We start from the raw sequence: 27,948 nt of genomic DNA, 5'->3' as shown, positions 1-27,948 counted from the left end.
AACAGTTTTTACAAAACATCAATACAATAATTCTTTAACATACACAATGTGTATACGTACTTATTTAGTGTGACAATATCTATAAACAGGGTGTTTAGAATTCACTCCAAGTACGTGGCTGAGCTGAGTTTCAATAGGTATTATTATAAACGGTTATGTTTAACGTGCGCAAGACTTAGAACAATGAGCAACTCATTGCTACGGCCGGCGTAGAGTAGCTACAGACCGCTTGGCGTTTTACAACAGCCTTTATACTTCTACGTATTACATATTTTTCTCGACCTTGATAAATGAAAATGTTGTTGTGATATACGACTTTTTATTTAAAATTTTATTTATAAGTTTATTGTACGATTGTAAAATAGTTGTAGATAGAGCTGTTTCATTAAAATATAAACACATTATTATTTGTACGAAGCATTCACGAAAAAATAAGTTATTCACAAAATATGTATCCATTACTTATTAGATACTAATATATCAAAACACATACATCCAAAAAGAAAACCCTTAAGATAAATTTTAATACCGTTTTATTTTCTACTATAAAAACATATTATAATACCAAAAGTACTATAGCACCACAGATTTGAAGTCAATTTATGAAACTTAACCCTATAAAAAATATCTTCAAGTTAGAACGGATCATCTGACGCTACACGTGACGTAAGGACCGCGCCCCCGCCCCGCCCGCGCCCGCGTGCGTCATACCCCACCCCCCCTCTACACGCAAATTGTTCGCCAAAAACAACATCGATAATGTAACTTTAAGGTTGTTTCAATCTGTTAATAATAATTGAATTCGTTCAGAGTTCACGATTCACAAAGAGAACGTTGGATACCAAGTCATTTGCATAAAACTATTTAATTCAATGTGTAATTAAGGTAATTTCATTCCAGTTTAGTTTTATTCAAGATCTACGTGAATCGTATTTTTATCGAATGATTACATTTTCCATGGTATCATTATTACTCGTTACGAGTTTAAAAAGTGAGTAATAAGTGTTTCTATATCTCCTACGCACGACATTTATTAAATAAAATAGTTATTTTAATTAAAAACCCAATGTCAAAGTATTTTATTTTAAGATACAATTGAATCCGTACGTCCGGTATATTGTAAATCAAATTTAAGTTTATTCGCAAATGGCTTCCGTTAATCGCCTTAATCTCTACCCAGTAGTAAAAATCCTATAAAGTTCATGAAACCTTTTATTATAACATGTCCTCTTACCTTTTATACGTGATTTTATTATATAATAGGTAAGTATTTATATATCTTCTCATTCTACTATAGAAATTAGATAAATTATATAAGATTATTTATTTAGATCGGAAAACCACTCCTATATGTGTTTATTGTGGTGGTGTTATTTAAGTGTATATCGCTGACCTCTTTGAATGTTAGGTATAAAACATCTCAGATTTTGAAAAGAACAATAATTTCGTTTTCAGTTTAAATAAATATTGAGCCCTAGGGAAAGATACGAATTTTCAACAATAACAATTGCTCGTCACTTTACCAGTTCTAAACAAGCTTTCAAACGACCGGAAATTTTCACAGGTGTTACAACATACTGATGTTTACACAGCTTCGTCTATATTCTTCACACTCCACTTGTTTTCATTTCAATAATAGATATCACAGAAATTATCTTGAAGACATGCAACTGCCTATGAAGTCGACCAAAATAAAGCCCAATGAAAACCAAATTAACATTTCTATGAAGGTCTACCTCATAATTTGCGTTCCATATATCTAAATCCACGAATTCATAAAGAACCCTATTTTTAACATTTTTTTAAATAAAACCACTGTATAATTCAGAGCCGGGGTCGAAATAAAACATTGTGGTCCGTTTTTGGAATAAATTCGCCATTGTGTATGTTCTGTTGTTTAGTTACAAATTAAGTATATTTTTACATGTGTAGGTAACATTGATTGAAATGATGATTTAGCGTCATATTTTTCTTTTGAAACAAGATTTTAGCTATGCTTTTGGTTAAAAAAATCCTGGAATGGGCGATTGCGGATATTCATGTTTGGTCACGTCTGGCCCCAAATTGCATCTTGGGATACGGGCCAAGTCGATATCACTGGAGCTTTAAAGAAAACCCTTGTGTTTGCTTTGTGTTGCCCGTAACTATAGTGTACAGTGTGAAGGTAAAATGTAGAGCAAAAGTAGAAAGGAGAGCAAATAAAAATTTTCATGAAACTGCGTTTTACCAATACATATTATTAAATAAAGCACGTTAATAATATACGTAGGTACCTAAAGTTATTTATAATTCGTTGAAACAAATTTGCACAATCCTAAAAATGCGCGGTATACGTATTAAAAATCTCTTTTAGAAATGTTGAACGTTAGAATGTTTTAGGAGCCATCTTGAACAAAATAAAATTGATTTAAGTCAGAGCTCAACACGCCCCTAGAGGCAATGCCACGAGAGCCCCAAAGTTAGATCTAAAAAGATACAAGTTAGAGAAATTCTTCGACAATGCATTTTCTTTGAGACTGAAAAATATCTGTGTCGAATTTTTCAATACACATTCCTGTCACGTATTATGAAAACTTCTTGCAAGTGTAATCGAAGGATTTTCTAAAACATTTCTCTTCGTTCCAAATAGTACTAGTGTAAACATTATGCGCACTCCTGCTCTCCGTGCAAACAGTCGTGATACTTTGAGAAATATCTTGTGCTCTAGCACTTTGAATACATTGTTATGGCAACATCTTTGCAGATGCTCTTTGGATTTTGTTGACATATTTTTTACACAATATTTATATGTATTAGGTATTGACTACTGCAACTAATTCGCTAATATTATTATAGCTAATAGAATGTTTGCGCCGGCATAAGCGATAATATTAACTGCATTTACTGAAATTGAACCTGTAATTGCGTTCGATTTCGAGTAAGTACAATATCGGTAATAACGTCCGAAAGCTGCTTTAATGAAAATTAACCATAATTTCCTGTCGTTGATTGAAGCACAACGCCACGCCTTTTCAACAAAAGCCATATTACGAGCTACGCCTCATAAATTACATACACTCATACTTACTGTTTTTATATAGAGTTGTAAGGTCATAAAAATCATTATCTAGCCGTTCTCTGAAATTGCTATTTGAATGGCGAATGTAATACATAGTCATTAAAACGTTTATTAGCTATTTAATAGTTCGTAAAATACAACAACGCAGCTCGGTATTACCCACTACTGAAAAACGTAAAACAACAAGGAAGTTTTACAATGATCATGTTTTCTTTAAAATAGAACTCTATTTTAATATGACATTCCAAAGACGAACATAGTTGGAATACGTAGATGATGAAGATAGGCTATATTGAAGCTAGATGTAATCTTTCAGTACGCCAGGTGGCGACGAGGCCATCAATGACCAAAATTGTCTATCCGTGTTCCAATTGCAGCCAATGCAGACGATTAAATTGTCGACACAAGCCTCATATGCCTCAAACATGACTACATTTTGCACGCGTGTATATGTGCTACATTGAATGGGCCTATAAATTTTCAGGCGCTGACTATTTGACGGTTTACTGTTTTAAATCATTGGTAAGAGCAGAAACTAACAGTTACGATTAAACAAAGTGAATATTTGAATTGAATACGTGGAATTGTTTGGAGATAAAATAAATAATAAATTACTTACATCCTAGTTGAAATAGTGCTAATAGATATACTGTAAAAATAAATTATTTATTTATCCTTTCTTTTAATACTTCTTAGTTTTTTCAATACGACAGATAACAGAGAAGTTATAATAAATTGAGTGATTTGAAAAATTATTATCAATTTCTTGGTCTAGTGCCAGATTTTATGTTCATTTAGAAATTTGGAATTGTAGCCCTCATAATATTAATGATTAAGACATAATTAATTAAATCGCTTTTTGCATAATTTCTCACTTCAAGGTTTTCACTATAGAACATGAAATAAGGATACCATTATTACTTAATTTCATAGAATGACACTTAAAGTTTTAATTTTATTTAGACTTTGCTTAGAAACTACGAGTAAGCATTAATTTTTTTTTATGCTTTTCGTCGCCGCATCGTATATCGACTCTACATTGGTATAATCTTATTCTGTTTTACTGAGTTGAGAAACTGTTAGTCGATGAGCTGAATATATGAACCAAAACATGAATGGTAACGCGAAACGCATGCACTTGTAAATATTATTTATTTATTTATTTATTTATTTATTAGGTTTACCAGTAATTGTTACACAAAATAAACAAGTATATATAAAATTAATCTTAAAACTAAGTGTACAATTTAAGGTAGGTAAACACCGCATGCATACATTTAAAATTTTAAAAGGTTTTACACAGGAAACAAAACAAAGAACAAAAAATACATATAAAGATCTTAAACTAAGTGATGCACAAGGTACTTAAATTTATTTAACCTAAGGGAGAACATATCTAGATCTTGAGCAAATTCATTGTAAATTCTACAAAGTCTAGGAATTGGAGAATTGGAACCAAGGACAGTCCTACGTAAGGGGGGAGATAGAAGGTTAATGGGATTTCGGGGATATTTAAAAGGAACTTTAATTTTGAATTTAGATAGCAACGCCGAACAGTTAATATGACCATTTAAAATTTTAAATAAATACATTAAGTCCAATGCGTTTCTTCTTTTATCTAAGTTTTTAATTTTGAAATGAGTTAGACGGTTATTATAACTTCTCAATTCCTTGGATTTTCCGACCGAAAATGCAAGATGTTTTAGAAAACGCTTTTGAATTCGCTCTATTCTGAGACTGTGCACTGCATAGTGAGGTCTCCACACAACAACACAGTACTCCAGTATACTGCGCACCAGCGTATTGAATAATATTATCTTGGTTTCAGCTTTTTGGAACGATTTGGTATTTCTAATAATAAAACCCAAAGATTTTGAAGCCTTTTTAATTACAGCATCAATATGAGGAACAAACGTCAATTTTTTGTCCATAATAACCCCTAAGTCTCTGATAGACTTCTCAACTTGCAAGTGAGAGCCATTCATTCTGTAATTATGGATGATAGGATTCGTCTTCCGTGTGTATGTAATGTATGAACATTTTTTGATATTCAGCTCCATACCATTGCTTTGACACCACGTGTACAAATTATTGATATCATCTTGCAGTAACAGAGCATCATCCGTGCTATTTATAGTCATTGTCAACTTAAGGTCATCGGCAAACATGTATGGAGTCGAGTTAAGGAAAATATTTGGCAGATCATTTATAAAAATGTTGAACAGGACGGGCCCTAGGTGCGAACCTTGCGGCACACCTGAAGTTATATCATATATATCAGACTTATAGCCATCAACAACAACATAGAAATACCTGTTAAGCAAATAGGAGTTGAGCCATTTAAGAAAATGACCTGTGAACCCATATAAAGATAGTTTGTGAATTAGTACACTATGTGAGACTTTGTCAAAGGCTTTGCAAAAGTCCGTATATATGACATCAACTTGCCCATTAGCATCCACAGATTCAATAGTATTTTCTATGAATAGAACTAGGTTAGTACAAGTAGATCTCGCAGTAGTGAAACCGTGTTGGTAATCGGATATATATTTTTCCATGTAACTTTGGACCTTCGGGCATACTATACTTTCAAAAACTTTAGCCAAAGATGAGAGAATTGAAATGGGCCTATAATTACAAACATTATCTTTTGAGTTAGATTTATGGATGGGAACAACCTTTGTTAGCTTCCACTTATCTGGAAATAATCCAGTGCTAAGTGAAATATTAAATATTCTATAAAGAGGAATAGCTAATTGGTCCGCACATTTCATAAGAAAAATAGGGGGTATGTTATCAGCTCCTGACCCTTTTGAAATATCAAGTTTTTTAAGCTTGGTTATAATAGCATCTTTGTCAATATATAAAGAAGGAAAACATTCAGAATTATTATTTATTAAATTTAAATTGGTGGATGGCATATTTCCGTTAGGAATGTTACTGTTTGGGCTGTACACAGAGTGGAAATAAGAGCCAAACAGATTGCAAATATCCTCTCCAGTTGATGCTGAAGTCACTCCATTTGACATGCACTTTGGATAGGTACTAGATCCGTTTCGCTTAGATTTTATATACGACCAAAAATACTTTGGTTGTTCCGTTATTTTATGTTCCATTCGACTGATATACCATTTATAACATTCCTTGGACAATTTCTCACAACGCTTACTACATAGACGAAGTGCTATTTTATCCATTGGGTTACCATAAAGGTTACATTTTTTAATGTACTTGTTTTTCTCCCGAATACATCTCTCAAGTTTTTTATTAAACCATGGAGGCTTATTGCGTTTTTTTGTTAATATTGTAGGTACAAATTTTTTAATTAAACTATCCATATGCTCATATAGAATATCGACCATCAAGTTAGGATCCCTAAGGTCCTTAAAAAGTTCATGCCAGTTTATCAATCCTAGCTCCTTGTTGATATTCGTATAATCTGCTTTGTTAAAATTAAATCTGACAGATTTGTTTGGTTCTAAGTTGCTATCCAAACTCAAATTCAATGTAATATCTAGTGGGGGATGATAAGGATCAATTTTACACAAACAATCTGTAGCTTCTGTTACAAGACAACTAAGTACATCCACAAAAATCAAGTCCAACAATTTGTTATTTAAGTTACGGACATAATTAATCTGTTTTAAATTATTCAAATGTGTAAAATCTATAAAATCTTGATATAATTTAGGATACGCGTTGGAACAAGAACCATTTAAGTGAGACCAGTCTAAACAGCTCATATTGAAATCCCCAATGAGTATTATATTATGCTCGTCGTTTAATCTTTCAGTAACAGAATTAAAATTATCCATAAAATGATCGAGAATTGGTTTTTGTACAGGTGGCGGTAAATATACCACACAAAATGTTATTTTAAATCTAACAGTAATATTAATTGAAACCCATAAGTCCTCACAGTCACTCTTAAAATTTACGAGTTCACTAACAGCGAACCTCTTGGAGACAGCAATCAGAACGCCGCCGCCTTTAATTTTATTATTGAATTTAGAAGGCATTCTATCTCGCCTGAAAACAAAATATCTATCATCAAAAAGTTCACTGTTAACAATATCCTCATTGAGCCAAGTCTCTGTCAAAACAATTACATCATACATAGAATTACATAAATTACGATAAAAATCTTCACATTTCGATCTCAAACCACGAGTGTTTTGATAGTATATCCTTAAATTATTGAATTTTAATGCTTACTAACAATAAATATAACTTGCTTAAATCTAAATTATACAGATCAAACTATTTTATTCAATGAGTCGATGTCTCTTATTAATATGTATTCAGTAAAGTCCGTTTTCCTCACGTAAATGCGACCACTTCTGACCCAAACATGTTTATAGCCCTTTTCTTTTGCCTTGATGCGAGTTGCTGCATGTAACGCTTTATTTGAAGGACTCAGATGTTCAGTGATATATATTGGGGATTTAACTACTACTACTTATCATGTATATAATTAACCTTGCAGAAGGCCACGGCAAGTGTCGCGACATTTGGAGTGAGGCCAATACAATAATAGATAAGTACTTAATTCGGACTAATCCTATTTGATTCGGGAAACCGATTAATGAAATTGGAAAATCCCCATTTGCGTATTACTTCAGAAGTATTCGAGTGAGCGTAGACTGTTAAGTAGTTTTAAATTTAATTCAGGAATTTGCACGATTAAGTCTCTTAAGCGTAATGATAATCAATATTATTATGTTCATTTCCCTATTTCTATAATATACTTAATACTTTTGAAGGATTACACGTTGTTTCTACTTCCGTCATAAAGATAAATAGTGTTGTGACAAACCTACCAAATAATAAATTATTGAAAAACTTTCGCAATTATACTAATTACACTAATTATAAAAAAATCAGACAAGCTTACCTTCATATCATTATATGATGATTGATGAGCACGTTCAGTAAAAACTGCCTTATTTCATACAAAGTATAGATTAAAAACACAACCTTATTAACACGGACATTAACAGTTAACGGGGGTTTTCAGTTTCTATTAGTACTAACGATTCAGGCACTTTAAAGTTTAAAAATTAAGAGTTTCACGAGCACTTTATATGCAATCGGATCAAATTGATACAGAAATGTTTAAAGTTTAACGCTGAAGTTTTGCACCTGCAACAAAAGAAACTGTAGTTAGTGGAATTGCAAACTTTTTACTAATATATTTATTAAACCACTGAGCAATTTGCACCTATTAATTATATTTCTCTCGATGAAATTTACGCATTTTCATATCAGATTATTGCATTCCGAAAGAATATGTACTTTTAAGGATAATAAAATAACCTTAGAAAATAACTATCAAATTACACTTTAGATTTATTACTGACCCATTTTTATATCTAAATCCATTTAAACGTTATTCTAGTGTAGACACATTCATTGAGATCTAGATAAAACGCAAAACATAAAGGTGTGCTAGATTACGGTTCTAATAAAAAAATGATCATAAATCTTTTCTTATCTTTCCTAAAGTTGGCAACACACACGTGATTTATCTTCGTGAATATATACTTGTAGGCTATTTTGATGTAGTACTTTTCAATTTATTTTGATATTCAACCTAGAATAAAATTAATCTTTACATTTGTTTCTTGTGTTAAGTTAATCATAACTTCTTATGCAAATGATATTAAAAAAAATGACACTGTCCAAATAAAACGAAAGGATATAAAATAATAGATTTCATACTATTCTTACAAATGTATAAATTAGTTTATAAATTACAACAACATTTGTCCTGGACCGGAGAATTTTTCTAGTTCAATTTGTCGTAATTGCTTCTCAGTCGATATAAAATAACAAAACAGGAAAACTGTCGGGCCGACGCGACGGTACATCGTTTATTGCATTTTCTTCCGATAAGGACCGTTTCTGTAAATACACCCGCTTGTCTATTCATAAATTCCATAGCATAATCTATTTACGGATATAAAAATATTCGGCCCCATTCTGTACGCCGTAAAAATATTATACAACTCCTTACGTATCTTATATCGAACCGATCAATGTATGATAATTAAAAAAAAAATAGGCAGAAGTATCCAATAGGATATCTTACATAACCAACAACAGTAATCAGTGAACGAATCTATCATGAATCTTATTTTTCTTATGTTATTTTCCTTATGAAAATATTGGCAGCGAATTTTCGTTTTATGCGTTGAAACATAGATATTACCACATCTCTAGAGCCTAATTTTCATCAAAGTATTCTATTATTCTGATTCAAATAGGTATATCATATAAATAGCCCAGTTTCTTTAAAGAATGTATTGAAAGCGAATATAATGTACATTTAGTTACCCAAGATCATTTATAAGAAACTTCATTCCTCTAAGTGCAAAAAGCTTAAGTTTTTCATTTGAACCGCAAGCTAGCTCGGGTAATTTTCAGCAGATCAAGTCGGGTCATTCAGACGATACAAAGGCCGCCAGCAGTCGTACTAACTAGGTTCGAAGCCTTGAAAGCAATTAGGTGGAAGAGGAAATTGCATCTCTTGGGTATATCTCCCAAATTGTCCCAAACGTCAGCAACGCTCGACTAAAAGTGACACTTTGGCCTTTCTATTAGTGACTCGGACCTCCGAATTCCTTTTGTTATGACTTCCACTTCAGAACTAGGAAACAACTTACTCAAGTTCTTCGCGCAGTAAGTTTTGAAGGATTTATTAGTTTTTTCAACGAGTGAAATTTTCAGCATGTTTTTGTACTTTGCTGTACATTTTTTAACTCTTAATTTTGTATAATATTTTTGTTGAAATACTTAATAAGTGGAACTTTCATGGCGGGTGTTGGCTCTTGTTCCAACAAGCTTTTATGGGAGTCATCGTAATAATAAGTTTATTTGCAGTTTGCACTATATATTACTCCTTTCAAACACACAGTTTAAATTTTTGATTTCACTTGAATTTGAAAGCGAGGATACACCAACGAAATAAATCGGAAATAATATAATTAAATTAAGATTTTAAGATAGAACTTTCAACTAAATTGTGGATTCTTATGGAATAACATAAAACAAAGAATATTCGAGAAAAAAAGATTATTCTTGGTACGTGAGTTATCAAAATAATAAATTCAGAGAAAATTTCGCTCATGTTCCTATATACGCATAGAAAACACCAAGTGTTAAAGTCGTAAGTAACTAAGTATAAGTTGGTCGTTGGTGATGTTTGTCTAACCTGCAGACTTCGTGCTACCTAAGTGTACCCTTTCCTTGCGGTTACCTCGTTAGTTTAATGTCTTACGAATAACAAATTTAACTTAGAACTGCACGAGCTAAGTGCACGAGATACATTCTAAATTTTCCTAATAGGATTTTTGTAGAGAAAAAGTAGAGCATAAACAAAAACGACCTATACAAATTGAACAAAATCGAAGGTAAATATAGTTATAGATAATATATTTTACAGGCAATTCAAACTCAGTAAGATAACTAAGACAAGACAATCTTAAATGTACAAAACATTAAAATATTACTCAAGGCACGATATAAAGTGTCCCTTTTTGTGGTTATTCTATATGATTTATTAAAAAATATCATGTAAAAAGTATGACCAGCATAAATAGATAAACACTGCATGAGTAACTAACTGCAGAATCTGCGGATGCTTAGTATCGGTTACAGTTATTAACGCTAAAAAAAATTGGTTGTCTGTAAAGTCGGTTTACTGACGATAGTTAAACGTGACAACGTCCGATTGTGCTTCTTTGTCGCTCGGTCCGCGCTCTCGCTCGCACTTCAATCCTTACATGGAACGCCTCAGATGAGTCAGAGCGAGGTAACGCCGCATGAGCCATGTTTTTTCGTGCGTGCAGCCGGCTTTATCGAATTATAAGACGTTGTCACGTCAAAAAAAGTTCGTGTACTTAGTTTAAAATATGCGTGGAAGAAAAGCAATTTCCTCAATAACTAAAGATAAAATTAATAGAATACAATATCATCCGTTCGGAGCTCTCAATTCAATCTGTATTTGTTTTTATTTTTATTTTTACTGCATTGCAAAACCGTGATATAGACGGATATTTTTATCATCAAAACACCCAGTTCATAAACAACGTTACCAAATGAAACTGCAATCGAAATATCAATACTCGGCGTTTTAATCAACTTGCATAGACAGATAAACTGCTCTCAACAACGCTGTACAACGTTTTATTAAAAATTTAATGTTCTTTTATACTGAAAAAGCTGTTTGTTTCTTATGAAATTTCATTAAAAAAATAAAGGAATATTGTAAACGTATGGTACTCTACGTACTCTTTCTGAAGATGCAATGAAAGCAAAGAAAGCAGATTGTTGATAAATGTATTCTAATCTGTATAAATCTTTCGGTTATCTTCTTTTAGTATATTACGTACTTAGTTATGTAGCTGATTACCAAAAGTATATAATATGACTACCTAATATGAGTGAAAAATGTATATAGGTCAGTAAGAAGCAATAAATATGACCGGTTTGTGAAAATTCTTATGTAGAGCTTCACAATGGATACCTACATGCTTCACGAAATTCCTAAAAAACCTCACCGGCTCATGTCTCTTTTCCTAATATCGTGATATCTTTCTTGACTAACACAATATAATATATTGTTACCCCAAAAATGAATAAAAAGAGCGATACATTACACGGGTGTCACGACCCTTGGAAATAAAGAAATATCGAGTAAAATATAGCAGAGCCATCCCAAAGATTGGTCGCGCTCTCTGACGTTTCATTATAATGCAAAATTTATGTAATTTTAAATGCGTTAAAACAAAATGTTTCTAATAATTCTGAAATACTTTCTTGCAAAAGAAACGCGGACGACACTTGGCATGTGGCCAGTATATATCGCTCCTTTCTTTCTCATATAGTTCTTTTAGATTAAATTCATCACGTTTTACGACATACTAAAATGTAAGTAGTAAATAACATTACAATTATAGAGTGTTGAGATGAGTACATCATTTTGAGTAAGTAAAATTAATAGATTTTATTCATGGTATTCACATTATATCACAATCCTGAAATGGCTATGTAGAGCGATCTGAATAAGGCTAATACTTATGTAAAAATTTTAGATGCGATTTTTCTTACCGGATCTCAGTTATGACTTCCTCTACCTTTCCCAATCGAAAAAATCACTACCTTCCTTAAAGATAAATACAATCGGGGGTCCAGGATGATGCTAGCGGCATTTCCTTCGAAAAGGCTACGGATTGAATGAAAAGTGTGTCTACGTGAATAGTAATGGGTATATATGAGCTGTGGCATGCGAATTGAGTAAAAGCTCTTCGTATACCTGGTGGTGGTATCGAGCTCAACATACGCGCGAGTACGATCGGGCGGGAACGACCCGCGCCGGCGGCTTGCAGCGAGCGACTGCCGCCCGGGTCGCGCTACCACCGCGCCGTGGCGCCACGCATCGCCTGCACTGACACCACGCACCGGCCACCACGGCTGCACACCACCGACCACCTGCTCCTGCTGCAGCCTCACGACATAAATATCGATGTTTTTTTATGAGAAACCGTGAAATACAGCTGCGGGGGTAGCACGCACCGCGCGGGGCGGGGGGCCGATCCTGCGCGCTGCGTCACGCATCTTCGAGGGTTTCTTGCGTGATCCCGCAACCCGCCATCTGCAGAGACGCGAGCCGCGCGGTTAAACGTCCCCGGACCGTTTTAAACCACGCAACGAATTATAACAACAATGTCTATCCTACCTATTTCGGTGTTAGAAAAGGTTTGCATAATCTTCGTTTGTTACCTTATGTTTTACTACAATACCTATGAATGATTGACACGTATATTAGAAAGGACTCGCATAAGTATTATCTTTTTATTTCATTATTTTTGTTAACTGCTTAAATTTATTCTTATGATTTTTTCCCGATACAATTCGATTGCAAAAATATGCAAAATGTAAATTACCCAAAGAAATTGACTAAAATTTTCTCGTTCTATTGTACCCGTTGGTGAAAACAGAATGAAAATCGGTACAGTATTTTTTTACTTTATCACGAACGGACAGGAAGACACGCTATATCCATTTAGATAGTTTATGGAAGAGAGACAAATGGATACAGTTTTAAGTATTTTGTGTAAGATCTTTCAGTAAAAAAATAAACTTTTTGAGCTGGGATATTTCTTTGGAATAGCGATGAACTGGCGTCGAGAACTGGTTCAAATAGCCTCAGATCATCTTAGTTTGAAAGTCAAGATTGCAAAGTTCAGATACTCGGCTAATTCTTGCCTTCGTATTTTTTATCTTTTGGTACTTTATTTAAAATCAATGTATTTTACCCAAACTTATATTTGCAAACTAGATATGTAGATATGTTTACCTGATACTTTATACTAATTCAATCATGTAGGTACTAAAATTAAATATAAAAGTCTTTCTTATACTTACCTTTCGTAGTCTATGCTGTATCCGTTTTCGTAATTTCATCTTAAGTCATCTATATATATAAAAATGAAACCCGTTTTCCTTGGTCACGGCATCACGCTTGAACATGTGGACCGATTTCGATTTTTTCTAATAATATTTTTTATATTTTTTTGTAATATTCCTTGAAATACAAGATTGTTCTTATGGAGAAAAAAGGGTTTGCCACGGGCGAAGCCGGGGCCGACCGCTAGTTATTCCAAAATTAAGGTTAGTAAAATCAAAGACTGTATCTAAATTGTACTCGCTCATGTTTCGTAGTTTCGACAAGGACTTATGACACACAACAAAAACTAGAGCAATGTTTGTTTTGTTAAAATTATGTTCAAAATGCTATCAGGAAATTGTATGGACAACTAAATTTGTAGGTACTTAATACTTATAGTCTATGAGTGTTCAGTATGTTTACAGTACACATAATTATAACACAAATATGTATTTTTATGTTACAACTCGCTCGTTACCAATTTTCTCTTGATAAAGAGCTATTAGCTTTTACTCAACTGATCCGAAGAATGTTATACCAAAGTATTTACGAAAAAAATGGGGGAATTATTGTCCTCGTAGGGTATAACAATAAAAAAAAAACAATATAATGCCTTTTTAATTATTATATTGAGAGCTATGAGAATAAATATGTGTCTTGATTATAACAACTACTAACTGCATACAGTAATATGGTATTTAATATTCATAATATGCTGTTAGCATAGATCACATAGATTTTTCAATCGACACTCAAGCGAAGCTCCGACGGCTTGGCGCCGACTTGTATGCCAGAAAAGCAGTGTGCCAGAGTTTTTATACTACACCATAAATTTGTATAATTACAGTAAACAATGCCGAAATAGATTGTCTTGAATTAAAAAATCTAAATAATGACCAAGTTTCATTGCATAAAAAGTGTAGTAGGTAGGTAAGTACTGATTTGAGATCAATTTGTTAGTCACATGTTTTATGTAAATAAATTGTTTGAAAAATGTAACGTTATAAAAAATAATAACTATAAGTATACTTAAAGCATATATTAATAAAAATTACTGTATAAGCAGTTATTTTTCATTTTATTTAAAAATGACAAAAAATTCTAAAGTACAGCCGTAGTTATGATGGGATTATTGTATTCGCAACATATTCGACGAAACTAAGGCGCGAATTGCACAATACAACTTGCTGCTCTACATAACCAAGATAGCACGGATACAAAGGAAAATAAACTACATAATATATGAACATCATTCGTATATGGCAATAACAAAAGTTGTACAAGATTGTAAAACAAGAACCCTGTTGAAATACATGAAACATTGTAGTATATTTGTTACGCACGTTTACAACTGCCGGGAATAGGTGGGCCTTTATATCGAAATGTGAGCTGCACTATTCTTTCTGCTTCTCGTATTCCACTTAAGCGGGCACCTGATACTGTTCCATTATGACCAGGGACCGTTGCTTCTCCAGCAAATAGAAGAATTGGTGGCACTGGTTCACTTGGCCCAGGAATCGGGCAGGCAAGAGCTCGTTGAGCAGATCCATCAGAACCCGGACAGTCCGATGAGAATGCCCCTAAAAAGTAGGGATCTGAAGACCAACCAGATCGTAACACTGTCATTGGATATGGTATGTTCGGGTTTTGTGTATACATCTTTAATACTTCCGTAATCCCTTCGGCTACATCCCTGTCACAAATACTTTCCATCATAGTAGCTTCTTTCCCTGCTACCAAGACGCTCAGGACATGTTTACTGTTAGGGGCTACTTCTATGGACTGTATCCCATTAGTCCAATCCATGCGGCCACACATTGTGTGTGGATTCATTTTAAAGTTTAAGTTACCTTTATGCCAGAACCAAAAAGGGCGACAATACTCGAGGTATATTTTATTGCATGCACCCAAACCCAAACCTCTAATAGCGTTCACTTTAGATGCTGGAAGTTCGGGACAAAATAATCTTACGGCATTTGCATATAAAACACCAATTGATGTTGTTACAATAACATAGTGTGCTGGAAATTCTTCTCCGTCCGTTGTACACACAACTGCAGGATAACCTGACCTCATACAAGTGCCCCAATAAATACAGCCGACAGGTTTACAGTATCGAATTGCACCTTCTGGAATTTGCCGAAGCAAAGGAGCTAAAATGCCCACCAGACCCAAGGGTACACGTACTTCGCCTCCTGGCATATTCATAAAGCATCCTAAATTATCAGCACAGAGCATTCCTATATCATCGCCAGAGCGAGCATTAAGCATATGTGAGAGACCGAACATAATTCTCGCTGCATCGTGTTGTTGTTCTTCAGGATATTCATGCAATTCTTGTTGTATCCTCAAGCTCATAAAATTGAGGAGAGATCCTTGTTGTTTATTTCCTCCTAAACAATAAATTTGTGCAGCTTCTTCTTCAATTTGACAAAATTTATGATAAGCTGTTATAGTGGGTGGAAAAGGTATTTTACCGTTGACAGCGCTATTAAATAAACCGCGCGTATGTTCGGCGCCAGGGACTCCTGGCCGCGGTGGATTTTCTCTTGTTGATAATGTGTAAATTGGATGAGTTGAAGTATTGTCTGGTTTCCAGCTGGCACCCATTTCAGCTACGATATCGCCGAGCCAACATGAAAGAATGCGCCCGCCGGGCCTAATGAAAAACAATACAAAAATTATCATTGTGCTAGTTTGTTTAAATTTGTAAATGCTTCCAGCATAATGAAAAATAGCTAATATAAGGTACTGTTCATATTGTTCGTATTAAATAGATTCAGTTAAATCGTGGAAAAGAAAACATTTAATTTATTATCTTATTTTAATTTCATTTTAAATCATGCATGAGGCGTAAACAATTATAATATTTAAGCTTGTTGTTTCAATGTTTGTTTATTTCTACAATACAATATAAATGCACCTTTTTTGTAGATAGAATCCAAGATTATAAGAATTCGAGATATATTCGAGGCAAAATTTTGCGCTATTTATGAAAATTGCTAATACGACAACATACGCATCCGAACGAAACTTGTCCACAAACTCGTGTACGTTCATGACATTGATAAACTGAAGAGGAAAATATAAAAACCTTTCATATGCTTCCAAAACAACAACATTGTTTATTCCCCGCTGTGCCAATCTTGCAGCCGCGGAAAGTCCGGCCATGCCAGCTCCAATGATCACTACACGAGGCTCTTCGAAACATTTTTCGGGGTCACACGCATCTACGGCACATATACCTCGATCATCTATATTAGGACCGCAATCAAACACTACAGGGGAATTATCTGATTTCCTGTTAATAAAAAAATCATTATAGGTATATCTATTGCATTTTTCTAACCATAGGCATAGGTAAAAATCGCTTTATAAACTAACCATCGTCTGAACACTTTTTGGTACTTCAAATGTTTAATAAAGCATTTTTGAATAATTTTCATGAGTATATTTTATTGAATATTTATAAAACAGAAATTTTAAGCAAATTACAAATTATACAATTTTGACAATGACGTTATCTTATAAACTCTGTCTCTCGTGCTTTTTCAAAGCATGATTCAGATGACGGGATTATTGGTGTACTCAAGATGTACTAAATAATATGTGACAATATCTGTGAATATCATCACAACTTATTTTTCAATAGTATATAGATATATTCCTATCTTTTATTAAGAAAATTCAAGCAAAATGAAGGATATCTTCAATACATTTTGAATAGAAGGAAAACACCAATAAAACAATCTTTTTATAAATTATCTCATTTTATTATTCGAATTTCATATTATGCTAAAGAAAATGAGCATCGAAGTAAATGCTTTTTGTTCTGTTACTTTACAAATAAATACATTTGTTTTTATTTTTCTTCTAATCAAATACTAAAAGATACTTAGTTATAAAGTTTGTCAAAAGAAAAACAAAAATAGTCGATAACAATAATTATATTTTGTAAAATAAACCGTATACTATATTAGCACATCGTCAACGTCTTAAGTAGCCTATTAAAAGACAGTAAAAGTTATTTTGTAAATAAATACAAACTTTATCTTAAAAACAAAGAACACATATGATCCATATAATTTTATGTATACATGTATAATTTAAGTATATCTCTAGAGATTTTAAGCTCATTTTCTTTTAAACAGCAGTGGCTTATGATCACAGTCTTTTACATAGTTATAATACTTTTTCATATAATTAGTTAAAACAATCCGTCCAAAAGCGGTCCAATGTGTGGTAGAAATGTCGACTCACTCCTCTCAAAGAATGATTCTCGTCTGTATAACTCTGAAAAAGATTAAAACATATTTTATTAGCATTTGAAAATTATAGTCAACAAAATACACGAATTTAATTCATCCTTAATTAAATGTTTTCTAAGAATCTCTAAAGGTATTTATGATATATGTATACACATGCGTACAATTAATTACCAATATTTTTCAGTTGAAGGTTCTAGCCAGATTTTATTACTACAATAGTTAAATATGTACTCATTATATTATACGAAAAAGCCTAGGTACTCGTTAAGGTATTTAGGCGACATTCCTTTCAAAAAAAATAATGAAACCTACATAGTTTTATATTCATTCTGTAAATATTTATGACGATAGCCATATTTAGGATAATTCTCAAGTAACCTTTATTCAAACCTCACCATTTGTTCAAAAGGTATATCAGCTCTCTGCAATTCCTTGGCGAATTGCATGCTGTGTTGGAAATGTACGTTGTCATCCCCAGTGCCGTGGACCAGGAGGTAACGACGTCCTCGCAATTTGCCAGCTTGCGACATGAGATCCGACTGCCTGTACCCATCCATGTTCTCTTGAGGCGTGTCCATGTAACGCTCCGTGTAAATTGTATCTAAAATAATGTTGATAGAAACAAAATTTTATATATAGAAAAAAATAGATAAAATGGCAGAAAAATTGGTTGTCTGTATTTTTTATTATTTCTTCTGAATTAATTTTCGCGCTCGAATATGGCTTCAGCTTGAGGTTAAAAAATATACATATAGAAGTAAATCCTCGTTATTTGATTCCATTTCACAGAAATATGAACAGGAAAAACTAGCAAGAAAATTTATAGTTGTTTCCACAGAAAATATTTCTATTCTATACGTATCTAGTACAACACAATTAATAAGTATATCTCTCAATTCCTACATGGATATAGTATACAAAACATTATTATGTTAATATTACCTACAATTTAACAATATTTTTCCTAACACATATTTTGAAAATTGTAACCAAACTTAGAAGTTTACTATAGTATAATGCCTTCTATATGAAGTTCTAGCGGTCCGCCCCGGCTTCGCCCGTGGTACATATTTTGCAATAAAAGGTAGCCTATGTTCTTTGTCAGGTTCTAAAGGTTGTCTGTGCCAAATTTCATCAAAATCGGTTAAGAGGTTTAAGTGGGAAAGCTTAACAGACAGATAGATAGAGTTACTTTCGCATATATAATACTAGAAGGATTACCATAATAAAGCCAGGACGTAACAGGGGCGACAGCAGCGCCACACGCGAGCAGCTTCTCGCTATCTTTGACAAGCATCATAGTGGTCGCGTAACCGCCGTAACTCCAACCCCACACGCCGATCCGCTCACGGTCGATGAATGGATGCAAGTCTAGTAAACGTCTGAAATTAAGTTGGATTCATAATATTCATACGTTATTGAAGTGGAAGATTTTGCATATGGTTTTTTTCCTAGTAAAGGTACTAACTTGATACTAATCAAAAGTTTCAGTCTTTTCGAATGTTAAAAATTAAAAAAACAAAAATAAATGCATAAGATTGATTACCAACGAAAGTAGGTACTAACTAAAAGACTGTAGTTTAACTTCTTTTCGATTTTAATAGTTTGTCACAATAAAATAAAATTTTATTATCCGCGCGTATAGAATACCATAAATTATTATTAAATCCATGTACCTACCTGATAGCGGCCAAAGTGTCTGTAATCTCAACTGTCCCTAAAGCTCTGTTCAGAGCATGCATTGGTTCTAACCCCATTACTCCTGAACCTCGAACATCTATTGACGCAACTATAATACTCCTGTTCACTGATAGATAGGTGTTGTAATATTCTGAAAAAAAAAACCTTATTTATTTATATAATATTTTGCCACGGTATTTTAAACATTGTTGAATAATATTTTGACAAATGCAAATTTTTGTGATGCATATTTGTAAATGAAGAAACATTTATAGGATAAGTAAATGTATAATCAATATATCGAATATAACTTGCATTAATTTGCATGCGGTTTTGATGTCAATGTACGCATAAAATGTATTGTATATTTCAAAACTAGAATACAGATGGTTTAGCTGAAATTTAAATAACAAAGTACAATTTCGAACAATCCCTGACTTTACAAATAAAAATAAATAAGAACAGATTGTTTTTTTAAGACCACTTAAAATATTTTTGCAAAAATTGCAATAAAATTAATTAAAAACCGTACCCATATCAAACGCGTCCTTAACTCTAGATGTTCCTGGACCAGAATACACTCTTACGATCATCGGATACTTTTTACCTTCCTCCATATCAGGAGGCAATTGTAATTTAATGTGTGAGATAACCTTCTCTTCCAACGGCATCATATTGTACATAACCATGGGCATTTTATACTGGCTTAGTTTTTCAAGCAATCGAGCATTTTTTGTGAGCAGTTTGAAACCGTTTTTCTGCAATAGTAACAATGGTAATTAATATAGTTTATACGCAGTACGAGCGTTTTAAAAACATGTTTATATTTTGGTTCTCGCAAATGTAAACATACCTGGGCTACATAGAAGTAATTTATCGGTGGTACATTAAATGCACTGCAAGTTAGTATAGCGTAGCTAGCGCCAGGAGAAAACATGCCGTCCACGTTGTGACAGGAAGGCTGAGTACACGTCATACATAAAATATTGCCTTTAGACACCGACCATAATTGTCGTTGCCAGGGTACATTTGCCGGTGAAGCAATGAAAAAGATCGTGTCCGTTTCTTGATTCCAACCCAAAATCTCGGTAATCGTTGAGTTGCCGGGCGATAAGTCCTCCGTCTCTAGAGTTTCAAAGTCAAAGCGCGTGACGTGAAAATATCGCTGACCGTCGTATTTCTCTGGTTGTATTTCCACCATTTTCGTTCCATTTTCATTAAATAGCGGCTCACGTATATCGATCCAACCGTTTGGTTCTGTATGCTCTTTCAATACTGAGCATCTATCTTCTATCAAATCACATTTGACTAAAACGCTTACATTTTGTCTTCTGTTTAACCATAGCACTAAGATATCATTATCCGTTGGCCAACTCACTCTACCCAAAACGTGATCTTCACCAATAACATCGATAGGTGCGTTGATATGTATGGGATCACTTGTTGGCTCTTTTAATTTGTAAACTCGTAGTTCTACCGCTGGATTTAGCCGACCTGCCTGACAAATAAAAATAACTGTCATAAAAATGAAGATCGTGTGATGCGTCCCAACCACACTTACGCTATGAATAACAATAGCTATAAATGTAGAATTATAACACTTACTATTACTCCATCGGCATTCGTGACCAAGCATATTATTTATAGAATTTACTTATGCAATATTATATCGTAAGACCGCTACTAACCTTGGGATATTTAAATTCAATCATTTTAGGATATTGATTCTCAAAGTCCAGGGGATTGCCATAGTATGGAAATACCGCAGATTCTACTGACGCATCGTTATAGATAGCAACAGCTAAATTGGATCCATTTGTTGAGAACCACATTGCTTCTGCAGCATTCAGTATTTCCTCTATAAGAAAAAAAAATATTTAATTTTTCAACATATTATTCTCATCTAGCAGTGCCCCGCGGTTTTACACGCTATGCTCTGTTCCTGTTGGTCTTAGCATGATGATATATTATAGCCTAATAGTATTCCTCGAAAAATGGGCTATCTAACACCAAAAGAATTTTTCAAATCGGACCAGTAGTTCCTGAGATTAGCGCGTTCAAACAAACAAACTCTTCAGCATTATTATATTAGTATAGATTAAACAATTATCTATCTATAAATCTTTATACCTTCATAGATCCAATCAGCAGCACCGCAATAAACTTTTCCCGGGATGCCTTCTGTGGTCAATTGCCTCACTTTATCAGAATGTTCGGCATCCGGTATGTAAAATACGTTATTATCTTCCACATAAGCTATAGCTTGGCCACTGTCCCATAGCACAACTTGTAAGTGTCCATTTCCTATTTTCGACACCGTTCTATGGAATATAGTTAAGAATTTAATAATGTATCGTCACGGATATTTCACAGGTAATTCTATAATAAGGTATGCTTCATTAAAATGTAATAAACATTTCAACAGTGCATTGAATAACGCGAAGATAATATAGTAATATAATATATTAAATATTAAACAATTTTTTAACTAGCAAAGTAGGTACATGTTTTATTAAAGAGAAAGATTTTTAAAACATGTCCAAATTCCTAGTTATTTAGTAGGTAGGTCTTGCCCATTATAGTTTTGAATTTTGCTACGGTTCTGATAATCGTGAAAATTCGATTAATTCGCTTCGAACCGAGCATAAGCTGTAACAATTTGATTAAAATCAATACAAATTTTTAACATTAAACAAATACGTTTAATCCAACAAATTGATTCGCGTCACACACCGTGAAATATTTATGCTAATGAACAATTAAGACAACACTTACTTGCTTTCGAGGTTGTATACAGAATATTTTGCCAACGTTGAATATCGATATACCTGTAACGAGTTTTATTTTGAATTAAGTATTTTAAATGATAAAGCAGTTTAAGAAAATCATTACGCCGGCCGCGGCGTAACTAATTTAATCACGACAACTATTACCGCTTAAATGTCAGTGACTTACAATTATTATAAAAAAAACCTTGACATATCACACAAAGGCTTAAAATCTTCAGAATTCCAAATAATTTAAAAGTATCTGCATAATTTTTTTATATTATTATATGAACGTTTCATTATGTGAAGTAAGAATTTTCTTTTCTCAGTTACATGGAATGGAAAATATGCTAGAGCTAGAAAGTGACGTTAATAACTACTTATCTAGTGTATTTTACGTAATTGAATTATTGTTTTCCCGCGCTTGTTTTCACAGAAGAAAGATTTAAAAAGAGGATATTATTTCAGTGTTTGTACACATGGCTGGCGAAGTGAATCGTGACATGAGAAAATATGTAGGTACATATCTACTATCTATAGATTTTTTTGTTGTACCTACCTTCTTTCTTCTTTGTTAGTCTGCCAAATCATTTTAAGCCTTATATTTTCCTTTGCACTTATCTTATTTTAATATAGGTACTTAATTCTAATAAATGTACTTAATTTGGAAGTAGGTATTTATTATGAGCTATATCATTAAGGTTTATCCATTTTTATGTATTTTAATGCTTACCTTCGTCCGCTCGGAAACCAAAAGTAGATATTTTTGATCATTGGAAAAAGTTGACATCGCATATTGACTTAAATTCGTCTGAAAAAAAAACATTTTTGTTTTGTATAAGATACCTATTACTATACAGTAATTTACTAGAACAGGAAATAAATAAGACAGTTTATATTTTGTATGCAATTTGCAATAGCAGTTTTACAAAATTTTAAGTAAGTATTTAAATGACATATTTTATTTTTTTATATTAAACTTAGTTTTTGATAAAAGAATGCGTAAATAAATGCACGGGATGCGAATAAGATATTTTTTCAGCAAAAATTACTTACCAATTCAGTTTCATTTATTAATTTAGTAAAGGTGTCGGTTTCTACATTGTATTTCTGTATCGCACCAGGTTCTGCTACTATATATTCAGAATCTGAAATAAATTTTGTCAATTGTAAAGAATAATAGTAAGTTAACTAAATAATTTTATATTACATTTCGTCGCTTTTTATGAATTTGGCAGTCGGGGCTAAAGGAGGATGACCACGGGTGGTATCGGTAAAATTTGAGTTGTGCCACGTATTCGTGATATTGTTAATTCCTATTTGTATTTGTAATGATCATATGTATCACTATTAAGTCTTAATTATACCGGATAAATTGAAATAATATAAAAAGTTTGTGTTTTGAAACATGTATGACCACATATGGAATCGGTAAAATACTAATTGTGTCACGTGTTCGTGATATTGTTTATTCCTATTTGTATTTATAATGATCATATTTATCACTATTAAGTCGTAATTATACCACATAAATAGAAATAAAAGTAAAAGTTTTTGTTTTGACACATATATCTATCTCTCTTGCAAGCGTCCTGCGTCTTATGTCATAGTTTCTATTTGAAATGAATCTTGAATGAATGTGTTCGACGCAAGTTCGACGCAATGTTCGACGTAATTTATTTTGAAATAGGTAATGTTTATTACGATTTACTTTTCACATTTGTCTTGTAAATTGAAATATTACCTATGTAATAAATGTAAAACTTAACGTTCATCGTTAGTTTAAACTCGATAAAGTATTTTTTTGAAGTGTTGAATAAAACTATTGTTTTATTTTTATTGTCGCGAACTGCGGCTTATTTATATAAAAACTTTAATCGTTTCTAAAAGTACTAACATCAAGCGTTAAATTGAGCTATATTTCATCTTGACACAATAAGTTTGATTGCGATACCAAGTGCCATAGTCACTTGGGCAATCTCCTTATTATTTTTCAACAAAACACTAAACCGTCCTGTACCTAATTGTGAGAACTAGATTTTTGCTCGACAATTGCCACAGCCGTTAAAGCACACGGAAGATAGACACAAACAATTCGTGTATGGAATTATTCATACAAAAGAGCTGACGCAAGTATGTGCTGTAAATGTAGGTATACTTCTAATAATTAAAAGATATACAAATTTGTTTTATGTCAACTGGGTCTATACATACCTAGTATATAGATACATATTATACCTACCTTAGCTATGTACGAGTAGGTATTTAAGTATACTGATGAATACCTGATATCCATTGAACGGCAACTCTCTCGGGAACAAAATCTGCTTGAAGAGGCACTAGTTCTTCTAAAGTAAACGTTTTTAGAACTCTTTGAGCCAAGGCACCATTTAAAGTTGCAATTATCGCCGTACAAATGATGTACATATTTGGTAACCTCTCCTGAAAAATAATGGCAGAAAAAAATATAATAAAGAACATAATATTTTAAAACCTCCAAATATATTTTGTATCCTACAAGCTAAATACGGCAACAATTCTTTATGACTCCAGTTCTTATAAGCTCCAGTTTATTCTGTGAATTTTTATTCCAGTAGAAAATTCTGGATAAAAATAACTAATAAAATAACTGAGAATATCGATTAATTTCTATCATGTAAATTAATCTTAAAATTAATTGTTATCCGTTCAAATATATTTATACGATTGCTGTTATGTTCGAGTTTGTTTGAATTCTTTGTTGGAAATCCATAGATATAAAAAATAATAGAGTTTGCGTACTCAAAATATTTAAAACGGAGAAAGATGAAATATGATGAATAAATTAAAAAAAACCTTAAAAATTATTGAAATATACCTACGTATTGACATTGATAATAAAGAGAAAAAAGGAACTTAAAATTATAAGTAAACCTCGATTAAAAAAACGGACGAATGGAGGAACGGATAATATATTTTAAGAAAAAAATGTTTTTATATTGTTTATGTAGGTAGGTAGATACCTACCTATGCAATATTCATGCGATCTTAGCATGCGATTATGAATTACGACATCATCTCTGTCAAAAAATGTTTTGTTAGGAAACAATGGGCCCGTACTGACTACACAATTATCATCGTTATTTATTGTTTCTTTTAATTGTCGTATTTAAGTACATAAAAGCCTTTCAAAACAAATTTATTATTGTATGAAAGATTGATGACGGTAATAAGGTGTGTGAGTTTATTGAGAATTCGGTCAAATTCTTGGTAGTTGCACATGTTATTTATGTAAAAAATTGTACCAAGAGTAAGAACCTAAATTTTATGTGAATTCTAGCGCCTCTACTTTCTGACTTGACACAAATTTTAACCAAATTTATTAGGTACTGCTATTAAAATAAGGCTCTATTTTGAATTGTTAACACGGATTGGTCAAAAATATTTAATAAAGGATACATCGCCCATTTTTGTAAGTGACTACTATCAAGCTGATTTTCCGTTTGTAGCTTTATTTTGATGAGACACCGAATAATTTCGTGTACGAAACTCTCGATTGTGGTAGCTAACAGAGATAACAAGGATAAAATTTTTTGATTTGGTGGTTCTCAAATATTTATTACGCAATTTGTAGGACAATATGTCTATTGAATTATATAAACATTAACTAAGTGAAACAAAAAAAACCAGCTTGTTAGTAATCATTTATGATGACCTCGTTATCGATACACTTTGGAAAGGGGGACTCTTTGAACCAACCATAGATTTTGTAGGACAAATATTTTTTCGAATAATTTAGGTAATTATCTTGAGATTTAACAAAAAAAAAATTCAGTTAGTAAGTAATAAATATTTGAGAACCATCAAATCAAAAATTTTTATCCTTGTTATCTCTGTTAGCTACCACAATCGAGACATTCGTACACGAAATTATTGGGCGTCTCATCAAAATAAAGCTAAAAACGGAAAATTAGCTTGATAGGTAGTAGTCACTTGCAAAAATGGGCGATGTATCCTGAACTAGGGTACGAATTTTATCCTCTTTCATGGACTTGTAGTATGTAGTTGTAGTTGTACGACACATAGGTAGGTATTATCACAGTTGATAAATATAATATGTACATACATATTATGGCCACAGTAATTCCCCGACATAACGGCTAACGCCCTTAGCACAGAATACTCACCTATTCAAATATGGCTGCTTTTGTATCGTGGAATTGCAATTATTATCTAAGATTAGAGTAAAATTCAATTATTTAAATGTAAAATTAGGTCATTTTTAATTATTTGCCCATTCATTAATTTAATAATAATTATTAAAATTATATGAACACAAAGGAAAAATATAATGTATAATGATGTAAAGGAAAATATGGAAATAGGTATGTTGTGACAAATTCAGAAAGATGAAACATTTATAATAATTATAATTGTATAAAAAAACAAATTCACCAGATGACTCCATGACCAATGATCTTCATAATAAAAAACAATAAGCGATCATATTTTTTTCTGCATAAACAAACATTTAAATTAGAAATTTCACCAGTACCAATACTTTGCCCTGTGTATTAACCGTGTATGATTACTGGTAGGTAGGTCCTAGGTACCTAAATTAGGAATAAACAATAATAATCTAATTTTAACGATACATTTATAGGATATAGCTAGGTAATAAAAATGCGAGTCACATACAGGCTATAAAATATTGCTTACACAATTTAGAAAAGTACCTACCATTTTATAAGGATAATAATATTTACTGCAATAATTAATTATAGAATTTATTTGTAAGCTATGGTAATAAGTTTTGCGCCTACGTTTATATTCTTTTATCACAAGACAAGAGTAATTTATTTTTAATGTCTATTTTATTAGCTATGCTAGTAATTGATTCTTCTCAGCATGGCAGTGTTAAAATTGTTGAATCTTTTGTTAGTAACAAGCTGCAATTCTGTAACTTTGTTGACAAATTATTCACAAGGTAACGTTTTACTTATCTCGCAATATATTCTCGTGATAAACACAAAATCCCCGCGTTCAACAAATATACATTAAAATTTACAGTTTAATAGACCCCAATATACGTAGACTTTAAAACCCTACATTGGGTTCATAAAGCATCAAATCATAACAATATTTGAGAACATTAAACATCCAATTATGAAGTCCATGAAGGTAAATTAAATTAATTAAACACCTGTTGACATTACTATCTAGAATGAATTTAGCAAGCACTATTTCAACCAAAGAAAATCCAATCTAGCTACACACAGCTAGCATTTTCCCTTCTCTTTGCTGCATTTTTCATTTATGTTTGACACTCACCATTTTTACGTGAATGGGCGCACAAGTCACAGCGAGATTAATAAGTTAAGTGGTTCAAGTATGTAGTCATCACAAGTACATTACATCACACACAACCAAACAGAACAGCGCACGATCACTTACTGGGCAGTTCGGCACTCGATGCTGCGCGCGCGCACGATACGAGATTTATTTTGCGTTTGGATGTATCGGATTTTTAAAGACGTAAACAATCAAATCCTCCTTATTTGTGAAGTTTTACGTCACGTTTACGTATAAAAAATGTTAAAAATAAATCGTCATTTCTGGGAACCATCAAGTCCTTTTCATAAAAATATCATTAAGTAATTTTTTTCGATAATTTTGTGAGGTAATAGGGAGAGGAAGCCAATCACCTCAACAGAGGTCGATGGTCTGGAAATTAGTCTATAGATT

The 27,948-nt window shown here is 32.6% G+C and overlaps 3 protein-coding genes across 3 annotated transcripts in view; all 3 read right to left on the bottom strand.

Annotated features, from left to right (window-relative positions):
- The window catches only part of LOC123706263 (inactive dipeptidyl peptidase 10), an 88,363-nt gene extending 75,834 nt beyond the window's left edge, over positions 1-12,529 (bottom strand). The window contains exons 1-2 of the mRNA XM_045655446.1: positions 12,375-12,529; positions 7,953-8,200 (exon numbers count right to left, since the gene is read on the bottom strand). The gene's annotated coding sequence lies outside the window, so the exon portion shown is untranslated. The remainder of the gene's footprint in view (positions 1-7,952; positions 8,201-12,374) is intronic.
- A 2,065-nt stretch (positions 12,530-14,594) lies between these two features.
- LOC123706262 (spermine oxidase-like) lies at positions 14,595-16,954 on the bottom strand. Its single transcript, XM_045655445.1, has 3 exons — positions 16,893-16,954; positions 16,603-16,809; positions 14,595-16,167 (listed from the first exon to the last, which is right to left on the bottom strand). Exons 1-3 carry the CDS (start codon positions 16,952-16,954, stop codon positions 14,844-14,846), a joined length of 1,593 nt encoding a protein of 530 aa, XP_045511401.1. The 3' UTR covers positions 14,595-14,843.
- A 309-nt stretch (positions 16,955-17,263) lies between these two features.
- On the bottom strand, positions 17,264-27,680 carry LOC123706260 (venom dipeptidyl peptidase 4). The gene is made up of 13 exons (XM_045655443.1): positions 27,535-27,680; positions 24,510-24,666; positions 23,281-23,372; positions 22,958-23,035; positions 22,232-22,284; positions 21,587-21,777; positions 21,145-21,314; positions 20,310-20,954; positions 19,989-20,214; positions 19,457-19,607; positions 18,998-19,158; positions 18,172-18,377; positions 17,264-17,801 (listed from the first exon to the last, which is right to left on the bottom strand). The coding sequence occupies exons 1-13, from the start codon at positions 27,535-27,537 to the stop codon at positions 17,712-17,714; spliced, it is 2,223 nt and encodes a 740-aa protein (XP_045511399.1). The 5' UTR covers positions 27,538-27,680; the 3' UTR covers positions 17,264-17,711.
- Between the last annotated feature and the right edge of the window lie 268 nt (positions 27,681-27,948).

The sequence above is a fragment of the Colias croceus genome, chromosome 3, assembly GCF_905220415.1.
Source record: "Colias croceus chromosome 3, ilColCroc2.1".
Lineage (NCBI taxonomy): Eukaryota > Metazoa > Arthropoda > Insecta > Lepidoptera > Pieridae > Colias > Colias croceus.
The sequence above is the reverse complement of the archived record's forward strand: the minus strand, read 5'-3'. Positions and strand labels throughout refer to the sequence as shown.